At 46.0% G+C, this 13,142-nt stretch overlaps 1 protein-coding gene across 1 annotated transcript in view; it reads right to left on the bottom strand.

Annotated features, from left to right (window-relative positions):
* metap1d (methionyl aminopeptidase type 1D (mitochondrial)) overlaps positions 1-8,477 on the bottom strand; it is a gene marked incomplete at its 5' end in the record, with an annotated part of 19,941 nt that extends 11,464 nt beyond the window's left edge. Inside the window, 6 exons of the mRNA XM_083781887.1 lie at positions 377-544; positions 2,360-2,402; positions 2,633-2,781; positions 2,899-3,048; positions 6,545-6,705; positions 8,441-8,477. Coding sequence (XP_083638013.1) covers positions 377-544; positions 2,360-2,402; positions 2,633-2,781; positions 2,899-3,048; positions 6,545-6,705; positions 8,441-8,477 — 708 coding nt within the window. The remainder of the gene's footprint in view (positions 1-376; positions 545-2,359; positions 2,403-2,632; positions 2,782-2,898; positions 3,049-6,544; positions 6,706-8,440) is intronic.
* Between the last annotated feature and the right edge of the window lie 4,665 nt (positions 8,478-13,142).

Genomic DNA, 13,142 nt, shown 5'->3' with positions numbered 1-13,142 from the left:
TGGGGGTACATACCTATGACATATCTCATTTTAAAGGGTGAGTTGTCTAGTTAAAAAAAAGAAAAAAAATGTATCACTGTAGATATTTTGCCATCTATAAATAGCATTGTCAGTCATGACCAATCTGACCAATCCAGCTAAAACTTCCAATAGCCTTGAACTGGAACTTGATAGAAACTCAAAGTTTTATTTTGATAAAAGTAGACATTCTAACGCACATTTTGATATTTTACCTTGTCTATTCATGCATGTATCTCAAAAACCTGTTATGAAGAAACACAGTACCTCACAGTGTTTCTATCAGTGTGTGTGTGTGTGCGTGCACGTACCTCACAGTGTTTCCTATCAGTGTGTGTGTGTGTGTGTGTGCGTGCACGTACCTCACAGTGTTTCCTATCACACACACTTCCACTCCCGGCCTGCAGGCGGCGATGGCTTCGTCTCGACAGCGCCGCGCCGCCTCCACCAGGCTCCGCCCAGCCTCGTCCACCTGGCCAATCAGGAAGGTTTCCGACGTGTCGCCGTGGTAACCCTCCAGGTAGACCTATCGTGGGGCGGCGGCACGATGGTGTCATCATATAGGCCACACCCCCCATTATTATTCCACCAATCGCAGTTGGTTCTCAAATAGTGCTGCCAGAATTGGCCAGAAACTTATGTTGGAATGTTCCTTTAATAACCCATTTTGGGTCATATTCATTTAACACTAGGAAGTCTGAGCAGCCGTTCTGACCGAATTTGAAATTTCAACGTTTATTTTCTTAGCCCATGGAGTCCAGAGAAAGTTCCCTTGCATGACTTTGTCTAAATATTCGGTTGAAATCATCTCTGTTTTTTTTTCCATTTGAAACATTTTGTAAATATGATTTTAGGCATATATCTCTTACTCAGTCTGACTATAATCGGCCCAATCGACCGCTGTCACCCTTTCTCCCCCTCTCGTCTTTTGTTTGCGCTGCTTGATAATGGTGTTAATGGTGATTCCCCGACATTTACTTTTCACTTGATATCGTTTCGTAGAGAGCGCCTACACAACCGATTTATATACCAAATGAAAGCCCCAATTCCATAGTTTACATGGTATTTTGATTTTTTTTTAAATGAGCAAAAAATGAGCGAGTTATGGTGGTTATGGTGGTAGGGGTGGAGAAAAAAAAAGAACACACAAAAGACAGCTGGAGACGGCATTGTTGTTGTTCAAGCCTGCATTCCATGTCCAACGAATTAAATCATATACGTTTGGCTGGTTAATTAACTTGGAATTTGTTTATTATTTTGATAAGATAATAGGAATATGAATACAATGATTATTATCATTGTTATTATTATTATTATCACCAGGCTGCAGGCTTTCTATTAGTGTCTATTTAGTGTGCAAGGCTTACATCCGGTAAGCCACTGTATGCGCTGAGTTCCATACACAACACATACACGAACCGTATCCTCTCCTCACCGGATGTTGAATTCACAGTGCTAACGGCCGTATTCTGAACGATGTTTTTTTATTAATTAAACTGATATAACAACATAACGTGGCTAATAATTGTTTATTTGGAATGTACTTTGGCTGGTAATTTAGGTAAATATAACGCGACTCACTTGTATAAGTAATTTACCGCGGACAGGCCGCATTTAATGCAATACATTGGCTTTAGTAATGTTGTTAGCTTATAATATTAGCAACTGTAAGCTAACGGCTGGAGGACTACGGGACAATCCGGTCAATAACATCATTACACTTAAACATTAATACAATTATGTCATGTTTACATGCCTAGTCAAGCAGTCTGTACATCGCGTGGGGTGACATATATTAATTACATCGATAACACACAAGAAAAGACAAGTGATCTTGCTCTTTTGGAAGGAAAAAAAAAACAACAAAAGGCAGCAACGTGACACTCTTCCATGGCTATGTTGCAATATAGTACTAACGGGCAACGGCAAAATATATATTTTTCACATGTATTATTAGTTTTATACATTTTAGGAGTGAAAACATGTGTTAAGAAACATATTATGATTTAATTCGTTGGAAATGGGATGCAGGCTTGAACAATGTCTTCTCCAGCTGGAGAGGGACGTGTGGGGGAGAGAGTGGCCAATCAAATCGCACCAAAAACACGGTCCCCCTGACCCCCAGCCGACTGAGTAGTAGTGATTTTTTTTCAGACTTCGTAGTGTTAAAACACCATGTGGGTTATTAATATTCATTTAAAACACCATGTGAGTTATATTAATATTCATTTAAACACCATGTGCTTATGATAAACTCACGTTGTAACACGTTTCTATGTTGGAATCGTTAAAGGGAATAGTTTATTACTTTATATAAATGAATGTATTTGTAATGACTTACAGTCACGTCAATGTTGATGATGTCTCCATCTTGAAGTTGCCGACTGCAAAATAAAAGCACGTTGAAACATATTAAGACAATGAAGCTTCATAGACTGCAAAATAAAAGCATGTTGAAACATAAGAAGACAATGAAGCTTCATAGACTGCAAAATAAAAGCACGTTGAAAGAAAACTCATTGATAAACACCTGGGTGGAAAAGCAGGTGTCACATGACATACCTGATACCCGAACAATACTAACTCCAAAACACATGTATCCAGTACCCTGTACCTGTCAGGGATCCCGTGACAGACCACGTTGTTGACGGAGGTGCAGACCGACTTGGGGAAGCCGCCGTAGCGGAGGGGGGAGGGGTACGCGCCCCCCCGCACCGTCTCATCGTGAACCAGGAAGTCGATCTGGTCCGTCGTCATGCCCACCTGGAGGTCAAAGGTCAAGAACGCCATTTCAGGTTCAACGGACACAAATACAGACAGGCAGGCAGGCAGGCAGGCAGGCAGGCAGGCAGGCAGACAGACAGACAGACAGACAGGTACCTTCAGGCTGGGTCCGGCCAGCAGTAAGACATGTCTGGCCAGCAGACAGGCTCTGGTCAGACCCTCAATCTGCTCGTGGTCCTTGATCTCCAGGTAGTCCGGCCACTCTGGGACCCCCGGACTGCCCACGTAGGGGGGCCGCACGATGTGCTGGGGGGGGGGGGGGGGGGCACAAGAAAGGGGCGGTGGTTGGTTAAGCCATTCGGACCTGAGATCAGATTCATACGAGGTTTCCACTGGACACACACACTGGTCTGATTAACCCATTCTGACCTGAGATCGGATTCTAAAAAATGTCAGTCGTTCTTCGATTTTTCAAAAATAGCAGACCTACACGCTCGTAGCGCGCCACTCGGTGGCGCGCTATGAGCTTGTAGATCTGCTATTTTTCAATAGCTAAAACATAACATGATGCTAACACCAAAATGGGTTCCCGTTCAGAATGGGTTAACTTCTGGGCAGTGGTAGGGTAGTGAGTAGTGACCGGTACCTTGGGCACAGCGTAGGGTAGTGACCGGTACCTTGGGCACAGCGTAGGGTAGTGAGTAGTGACCGGTACCTTGGGCACAGTGTAGGGTAGTGACCGGTACCTTGGGCACAGCGTAGGGTAGTGACCGGTACCTTGGGCACAGCGTAGGGTAGTGACCGGTACCTTGGGCACAGCGTAGGGTAGTGAGTAGTGACCGGTACCTTGGGCACAGTGTAGGGTAGTGACCGGTACCTTGGGCACAGAGTAGGGTAGTGACCGGTACCTTGGGCACAGCGTAGGGTAGTGAGTAGTGACCGGTACCTTGGGCACAGCGTAGGGTAGTGACCGGTACCTTGGGCACAGTGTAGGGTAGTGACCGGTACCTTGGACACAGTGTAGGGTAGTGACCGGTACCTTGGGCACAGCGTAGGGTAGTGACCGGTACCTTGGGCACAGCGTAGGGTAGTGACCGGTACCTTGGGCACAGCGTAGGGTAGTGAGTAGTGACCGGTACCTTGGGCACAGTGTAGGGTAGTGACCGGTACCTTGGGCACAGCGTAGGGTAGTGACCGGTACCTTGGGCACAGCGTAGGGTAGTGACCGGTACCTTGGGCACAGCGTAGGGTAGTGAGTAGTGACCGGTACCTTGGGCACAGTGTAGGGTAGTGACCGGTACCTTGGGCACAGCGTAGGGTAGTGAGTAGTGACCGGTACCTTGGGCACAGTGTAGGGTAGTGACCGGTACCTTGGGCACAGCGTAGGGTAGTGACCGGTACCTTGGACACAGCGTAGGGTAGTGACCGGTACCTTGGGCACAGAGTAGGGTAGTGACCGGTACCTTGGGCACAGCGTAGGGTAGTGACCGGTACCTTGGACACAGAGTAGGGTAGTGACCGGTACCTTGGGCACAGCGTAGGGTAGTGACCGGTACCTTGGGCACAGCGTAGGGTAGTGACCGGTACCTTGGGCACAGCGTAGGGTAGTGACCGGTACCTTGGGCACAGTGTAGGGTAGTGACCGGTAGGGTCAGGGTAGTGACCGGTAGGGTCAGGGTAGTGACCGGTACCTTGGACACAGTGTAGGGTAGTGACCGGTAGGGTCAGGGTAGTGACCGGTACCTTGGGCACAGCGTAGGGTAGTGACCGGTACCTTGGGCACAGTGTAGGGTAGTGACCGGTAGGGTCAGGGTAGTGACCAGTACCTTGGGCACAGCGTAGGGTAGTGACCGGTAGGGTCAGGGTAGTGACCGGTACCTTGGGCACAGCGTAGGGTAGTGACCGGTAGGGTTAGGGTAGTGACCGGTACCTTGGACACAGCGTAGGGTAGTGACCGGTACCTTGGGCACAGCGTAGGGTAGTGACCGGTACCTTGGACACAGCGTAGGGTAGTGACCGGTAGGGTTAGGGTAGTGACCGGTACCTTGGACACAGTGTAGGGTAGTGACCGGTACCTTGGGCACAGCGTAGGGTAGTGACCGGTAGGGTTAGGGTAGTGACCGGTACCTTGGGCACAGCGTAGGGTAGTGACCGGTACCTTGGGCACAGCGTAGGGTAGTGACCGGTACCTTGGACACAGTGTAGGGTAGTGACCGGTACCTTGGGCACAGCGTAGGGTAGTGACCGGTACCTTGGGCACAGCGTAGGGTAGTGACCGGTACCTTGGGCACAGCGTAGGGTAGTGACCGGTACCTTGGGCACAGAGTAGGGTAGTGACCGGTACCTTGGGCACAGCGTAGGGTAGTGACCGGTACCTTGGACACAGCGTAGGGTAGTGACCGGTACCTTGGGCACAGCGTAGGGTAGTGACCGGTACCTTGGGCACAGTGTAGGGTAGTGACCGGTACCTTGGGCACAGCGTAGGGTAGTGACCGGTACCTTGGACACAGAGTAGGGTAGTGAGTAGTGACCGGTACCTTGGACACAGCGTAGGGTAGTGACCGGTACCTTGGGCACAGCGTAGGGTAGTGACCGGTACCTTGGGCACAGCGTAGGGTAGTGACCGGTACCTTGGGCACAGCGTAGGGTAGTGACCGGTACCTTGGACACAGTGTAGGGTAGTGACCGGTACCTTGGACACAGCGTAGGGTAGTGAGTAGTGACCGGTACCTTGGGCACAGCGTAGGGTAGTGACCGGTACCTTGGGCACAGCGTAGGGTAGTGACCGGTACCTTGGACACAGCGTAGGGTAGTGACCGGTACCTTGGGCACAGTGTAGGGTAGTGACCGGTACCTTGGGCACAGGGTAGGGTAGTGACCGGTACCTTGGGCACAGCGTAGGGTAGTGACCGGTACCTTGGGCACAGGGTAGGGTAGTGACCGGTACCTTGGGCACAGTGTAGGGTAGTGACCGGTACCTTGGACACAGCGTAGGGTAGTGACCGGTACCTTGGACACAGCGTAGGGTAGTGACCGGTAGGGTTAGGGTAGTGACCGGTACCTTGGGCACAGCGTAGGGTAGTGACCGGTACCTTGGGCACAGCGTAGGGTAGTGACCGGTACCTTGGGCACAGTGTAGGGTAGTGACCGGTACCTTGGGCACAGTGTAGGGTAGTGACCGGTACCTTGGGCACAGCGTAGGGTAGTGACCGGTAGGGTTAGGGTAGTGACCGGTACCTTGGGCACAGCGTAGGGTAGTGACCGGTACCTTGGGCACAGCGTAGGGTAGTGACCGGTACCTTGGGCACAGCGTAGGGTAGTGACCGGTACCTTGGACACAGCGTAGGGTAGTGACCGGTACCTTGGGCACAGCGTAGGGTAGTGACCGGTACCTTGGGCACAGCGTAGGGTAGTGACCGGTACCTTGGACACAGCGTAGGGTAGTGACCGGTACCTTGGGCACAGCGTAGGGTAGTGACCGGTACCTTGGGCACAGCGTAGGGTAGTGACCGGTACCTTGGACACAGCGTAGGGTAGTGACCGGTACCTTGGGCACAGCGTAGGGTAGTGACCGGTACCTTGGGCACAGAGTAGGGTAGTGACCGGTACCTTGGGCACAGCGTAGGGTAGTGACCGGTACCTTGGACACAGTGTAGGGTAGTGACCGGTACCTTGGACACAGTGTAGGGTAGTGACCGGTACGTTGGGCACAGTGTAGGGTAGTGAGTAGTGACCGGTACCTTGGACACAGCGTAGGGTAGTGACCGGTACCTTGGGCACAGCGTAGGGTAGTGACCGGTACCTTGGGCACAGCGTAGGCGGGCCGGACAGCGGCCGGGCGCACCACGCTGTGAGAAGAGGAACTCCTCCATTTCCTCCAGAAGAAGCGCCTCTGCTGCTGACCGGGAGAGGGGGCGGAGCCACCGGGAGCACACAGCCTCTGGAGGAGGAGCCTGCCCACACCTGACAATAACAATAACAATAATCACATCATCATATCATGGATTATACAATGACCACCGTAAAATGCGATATTCGGGGCTTGATTAGAGCTTAACCCATTTTGACCTGGGAACGATTCTACAAATGCCTTCTAAATCCTGACTGTTTTCTGAAAAAGCGATGTTTTTCTATGTCAGCCGTTTCATGTGACACTTCAGCGGTGGTCATTTTAACGTGCCATTCCGGGGATACGAACTAGCGACCTTTCCGATATCAAGACTGCTCCGCAAACCGTTCGGCCAAAGCTAGCGGATGTTGATGTTGTGTTTAACCGGAAATGACATCGCCAGATTTGCTCTATTCGGTGAAAATCGGGCATAATGGTGAAGTTACCGCCACCATCAGGACTGAGTGTCTAATACTATAGGATTGCCGTGTTGAGAATGAGATATAGGGTGTATATCTCGGATTTTTCTATTGGCATTAAAATGATGAATTAAACATATGAATAGTGCATTTAGAAGGCACAATCCACTGTTAATTAGGGTGGCCATGAGGGGGTTAATGTATTAATTATTATAGGGAGATGCCAAACACACTAAAGTAATAATTATAATTCAATAGGATAATAATCCAGGATCGTTGATGAAAAACAAATATAAACGCCGAGTTGACAAATCATGACAATAAAACACACAATTGTTTGGGCCTAAAAAATAATTAAAACTAAGGGGAAAAAAAGGGAAAGGTACTACACTTTTTTATAGAGTTTTAAGTTTTTCTAAGTGTTTATTGTCCTGCGTTGTCCCACCCCCAATACAAACTGACCTCTAAGTGTTTTGATGAATTGAACAATGTGGACCCTCTTGTAAACAAGTGTAATGCTTAATTGGGTCGTCCACTCACAGTTAACAGTCTTTGTATTGAGTTTGTACTTGAAATGTACTGTAATTCTGCAAAATTATTTCAATCAATCAATAAATAAATAAAACCTCTACAATAACATTAATAATAGAGAAAATACATCATACATAAATACTGAAATCAGACAAAATCATTAAGGGAATCGTATATGCATGTTCACGATGTAAACTACTTAATTTTGATTGATTTGATTGATTGAAATATGTATTTAGTGGACGACCCAATAAAGCATTACACTTGTTTACAACAGGGTCCACATTGTTCAATTCATCAAAACATTTAGAGACGTACAAATAGACACTTCTATGTAGCTAAAGAATAGGAATTCATTGGGAAATTACCATTTCCCAGCTATTCAGTTGCACAACAATATATATATATATATATATATATATATATATATATATATATATATATATATATTGTTGTTGTTTTTGTGTGACCAGGGACAGTGGTTTAATATAAAAGGGGGCCATGGTCATTTTTCAGTTCTGTATATTATGAAACTGCACACTGTAACCTGTAACAGGTAAATACTGCCACTGGTCACATATAATTTGGGGGCCCAACACAATAACTTCGGGACCCCCCGATGGGTCGCGACCCCCGTTTGAGAACCCCTGCTCACGGTCACGACTCACGCACGCACGCACGCACGCACGCACGCATAGTGGGTACAGTTCAATGAAAGTAAGTACAGGTCAATACAAAAACTGTTAGTTCTTGTGATAGCCTTGTTTACATCTGTGTGTGTGTGTGTGTGTGTGTGTGTGTGTGTGTGTGTGTGTGTGTGTGTGTGTGTGTGTGTGTGTGTGTGTGTGTGTGTGTTTACCTCCCGCTCTGCTCGCTGCTCCACAGGGCGCCGCCATGTTGGACTGATGGAGGACAGTCACGTGACGTGACACTTGATGACGTGACTGCCCAGGGCTCTGAGGTTGCCATGTCTGCTGCTTATAAGCGACTCTGGACTGTGGATGTTTCCAAAGTGGGGTACGGGGACCCCCAGGGGTCCTCGAGGGGGTTCCAGGGGGTCCCCAGCTAAATGATAGTTAGGAACCAAATGGACCCTTATGGGTCTGTAACTCAGAGAGTGTACAAATGGTACATTTGGTTCCATTTGTACACTCACAAATTAACATTGATTTTAGTACACTATAAATTTGTACTAAAATCAATTAAACTGATTAGGCGGGAACCCCTTTGGGTGTTTTAAGCATTATGTTATATATTTTAGCTATTGAAAAATAGCAGATCTACAAGCTCATAGCACCACACGGCTATGAGCTTGTAGATCTGCTATTATTTGGTTGAGAAAAACCCCACTGATATAGAAACATACGGTTTAACCCTGTCTTTGTATTGAGTTTGTGCTTAAAATGTACTGTAAATTCTACAAACTGTTAATAAAGATTTCAATCAATCAATCAATCAATGAAAAATCAGCATCACACATAGGCTAATATGCCAATTAATGATTGTTAATGATGTCTTCTTTAATAGCCTTCATTTCGCCACTAAATTGTGGAACGCCCTACCAACAGCCATTAAGACATGTAAATCCCTAGACCGCTCTTAAAATGCAGGTGAAGTCCCCCCCCCCCCCCCCCCCCCCCCTATTTGTCTACACTGTATTCACTGTATTCCCGTAAATTTTCTAAGTGTGTATTTGATGATTTTTATTTCTATTTCTATTTTAGTGTATAGTGTATATTCTGTATGTCTTTAAATGCTCTGATGAATTGAAAACGTTGGACCCTGATGGAAACAAGCCTTTTCCTCAGTAGCAGTTTTTTGATTGATTTGTGCTTTTGAACTGTATCCATTCTGCAGTTTTCATTCAATGAATCAATCATGAATCAATGAATCAATGAATGAATGAATGAATGAATGAATGAATCAATTAATCAATCAATCCATCCATCAAGCCTTTAAACTTCAGTGTTACGTAATCAGAAGATAAATGGTACAACGGCGACATCGTGTGGCTAAATCCCTGAACTGTAAAATGTACCATCCATTGATAATTGATTCCATTTCCGTGGATAAAAAAAGAGGGATCACGGATTCTCTAATCGATATGCTTTTAATTAATAATCAATAAACGATCAATGGATAATAACTATAGCATTCTATGTAAACATATGATCTGTATAGTAGGCGTATATATATATATGTATAGTTTCATTATATTCCACTGTTACGTTCTTAGCTTACGCATGTTTCATACTTTTTTTTATGTATGTGATGTATTGCCATGTTTTTTGTTTTTAATGTAAATCGCTCTGATTAACCCTCTAAGACCCAGCGTTGCTTTTTAGCAACAATTTTATTTTATTGAATTACTATTTTTTTTTTCTGTTCTTTTTTCACCTAAACGTCATCAGTGATGTTCATTGCAATGCCATTCCAATGCCATTGGTCATGATATTTGCATATAAATACCCCCCACAGAGGCTGAAATTCACACAAATTAAAAGTAGTAGTAAGGTTGAAATCAATTTTTTGCAAGTAGAAATTAATGCGGGTGTTAGAGGGTTGAGCGTCTGATAAATGACTTCATTGTAAATTGTAAATTGTAACAGGAAATGATCCAACATGATAATAATAGGTATTAAGGGGGCGGGGGGACTACATTTCAGAGACGAAAATTGTAGTTTTACTATTTTCTTTTTGGAAAACTTAAAAGTTATTACTTAAGTATATTTTAATTTTGATTAGAAAACATACATGAACGCCTTCAACCCCTGCATGTATTTCGGCCATTGAAAATAGCCGATCTACAAGCTAATTGTGAGCTTGTAGATCGGCTATTTTCAATAGATTTTGCACACATTCTGAACTCGTGAAATGTGGACGTTATGCAATATGAGTAGCTATACTTTTTACTTCTAGTACTTCAAGTACATTTTGATGCCGACCTTTTGTACATCTCACATTGTAGTGTAGTGTACTTTTACTTAAGACAAATCACACCTGTGTGAAGTGAGGGGCGCTCTTATCATTATACATCATCTCATGTTTGGTTAGAGACGATCTGCTCATCTACATATGACGTTAATCTTCCCTTCGTTGTCGACAGCATTTAATGTTTGTGTTTCCACAAATCTATACGTCATATTTGAGGCACATATAATTGTCAATGGCAAAATATGAGACGTGTGAGAACGCCCTGCCAACAGTCATTAAGACATGCCAATCCCTTGACTCCTTCAAAACCGCTCTCAAAGGGCACCTACGGACGTCTGCAATTCGAAACTGTCCCCCGTAAAATCAGAATCCCCCTTTTTCCCCCTCACTGTATAATGTTTCTTTTCCCTTTTTAACCTCCTTTACGATTGATTGATTGATTGATTGAAATATGTATCAACAGTTTGCAGAATTACAGTACATTTCTAGCACAACTCAATACAAAGACTGTTAACTGTGAGTGGACGACCCAATTAAGCATTACACTTGTTTACAACAGGGTCCACATTGTTCAATTCATCAAAACATTTAGAGAAATACAATAGACACTTCTATGTAGCTAAAGAACATAACAGGAATTCATCATATAGGAAGCAAAAAGGGAAAAGATACATATACAGTGAGGGGAAATGGGGTGGGGGGATTCAGATTTTACAGAGGCCAGTTTCGAATTGCAGCCGTCCGTAGGTGCCCTTTGAGAGCGGTTTTGAAGGAGTCAAGGGATTCACATGTCTTAATGACTGTTGGCAGGGCGTTCCACATTTTGGTGGCATATATAGGAGCGAAAAGAATGTAGTCCCTTGTTTGTGCCGAATCTGGGTTGTACATGGTTCGTTGCACTCCCTCTGGTGTTGTGGGTGTGGACTTGGTTTACAGATGTGGACTTCATTTACATGATGAATTCCTGTTCTGTTCTTTGACTATATAGAAGTGTCTATGTCTATTTGTACGTCTCTAAATGTTTTTGATGAATTGAACATGGTGGACCCTGTTGTAAACAAGTGTAATGCTTTATGGTGTCGTCCAGCTTAGTTGTGCTAGAAATGTACTGTATATAAGTAATTGTATAATAATATTATTAAATCAATATTTCAATTTCACATTAAATATATTAATATAAAAATCATATTAAATAATATGAATAAATCAATCAATCAATGATGACAAAAGCTTGTAAATAGGAGGGGGCGGGGCTAAACATTCCCACCATTCATAAAAGAAAAACCCCGCCCCCATGCGTGACGAGGGTCATGAATAATTAACGGCCCCATTCTAACGTGACGTCACGTGGTGACGTCCAGCAGCCAGTGGGCGTGTCTCTCGGTCCCTCGTCATGCTGTAAAGGGTTTCATTCATAAAGAGATCACAGACATGAATGGAGACACACGCGCCGCACCACGCACGTCGCACATACATACATACATGCATTTAAACCATCATGTTGCAGAGCGCGCGCGCACGCACACACTCATGCTCACGCGCACACACACACACCGGGACCTGCTGCTTGCGTGCGTGCTCCGACAGAGAGCCTGTTGTTGCGTTGCTGCTGACCATCCGGCGGTGAGTGTTCAAATTAATGATGCACGCACACGCACGCACACACGCGCGCACACACACACACACACACACACACACACACACACACACACACACACACACACACACACACACACACACACACACACACACACACACACACACACACACACACACACACACCGTTCTGAAGGAATCTAGGCTATCTCGCGTCGCTCGGCGCTGGTTTTTGTTACCATGATGTGATGATGTAATAATAAATAGGTTATATAATATTAATTATAGGCTATACAGGCTATGATGCCATATTATTAATATTAATATTATGCACACCACGTGACGTCGCATGCATGTCAGCCTGTAGTGATGGAGGCTGCATGCGCGTGACACGCACGCACAGCCAAGTTAATGCTCTGATGGAATGAGTCATAACAAGACACGCGCGCGCACATGCATGCGGGATGCATGGATGTGTCAACACACGCTAGGCGCGCTGCATGTCTGTCTGTCTGTCTGTCTGTCTGTCTGTCTGTCTGTCTGTCTGTCTGTCTGTCTGTCTGCCTGCCTGCCTGTCTGTCTGTCTGTCTGTCTGTCTGTCTGTCTGTCTGTCTGTCTGCCTGTCTGTCTGCCTGCCTGCCTGCCTGTCTTTCTGTCTGTCTGTCTGTCTGTCTGTCTGTCTGTCTGTCTGTCTGTCTGCCTGCCTGCCTGTCTGTCTGTCTGTCTGTCTGCCTGCCTGCCTGTCTGTCTGTCTGTCTGTCTGTCTGTCTGTCTGTCTGTCTGTCTGTCTGTCTGTCTGTCTGTCTGCCTGCCTGCCTGTCTTTCTGTCTGTCTGTCTGTCTGTCTGCCTGCCTGCCTGCCTGCCTGTCTGCCTGTCTTTCTGCCTGTGTGTCTGTGTGTCTGTGTGTCTGTCTGTCTGTCTGTGTGTCTGTGTGTCTGTCTGTCTGTCTGTCTGTCTGTCTGTCTGCCTGCCTGCCTGCCTGCCTGCCTGCCTGCCTGTCTGCCTGCCTGCCTGCCTGCCTGCCTGCCTG

The sequence above is a fragment of the Protomyctophum parallelum genome, assembly GCF_964188405.1.
Source record: "Protomyctophum parallelum genome assembly, chromosome: 14".
NCBI lineage: Eukaryota > Metazoa > Chordata > Actinopteri > Myctophiformes > Myctophidae > Protomyctophum > Protomyctophum parallelum.
The sequence above is the reverse complement of the archived record's forward strand: the minus strand, read 5'-3'. Positions and strand labels throughout refer to the sequence as shown.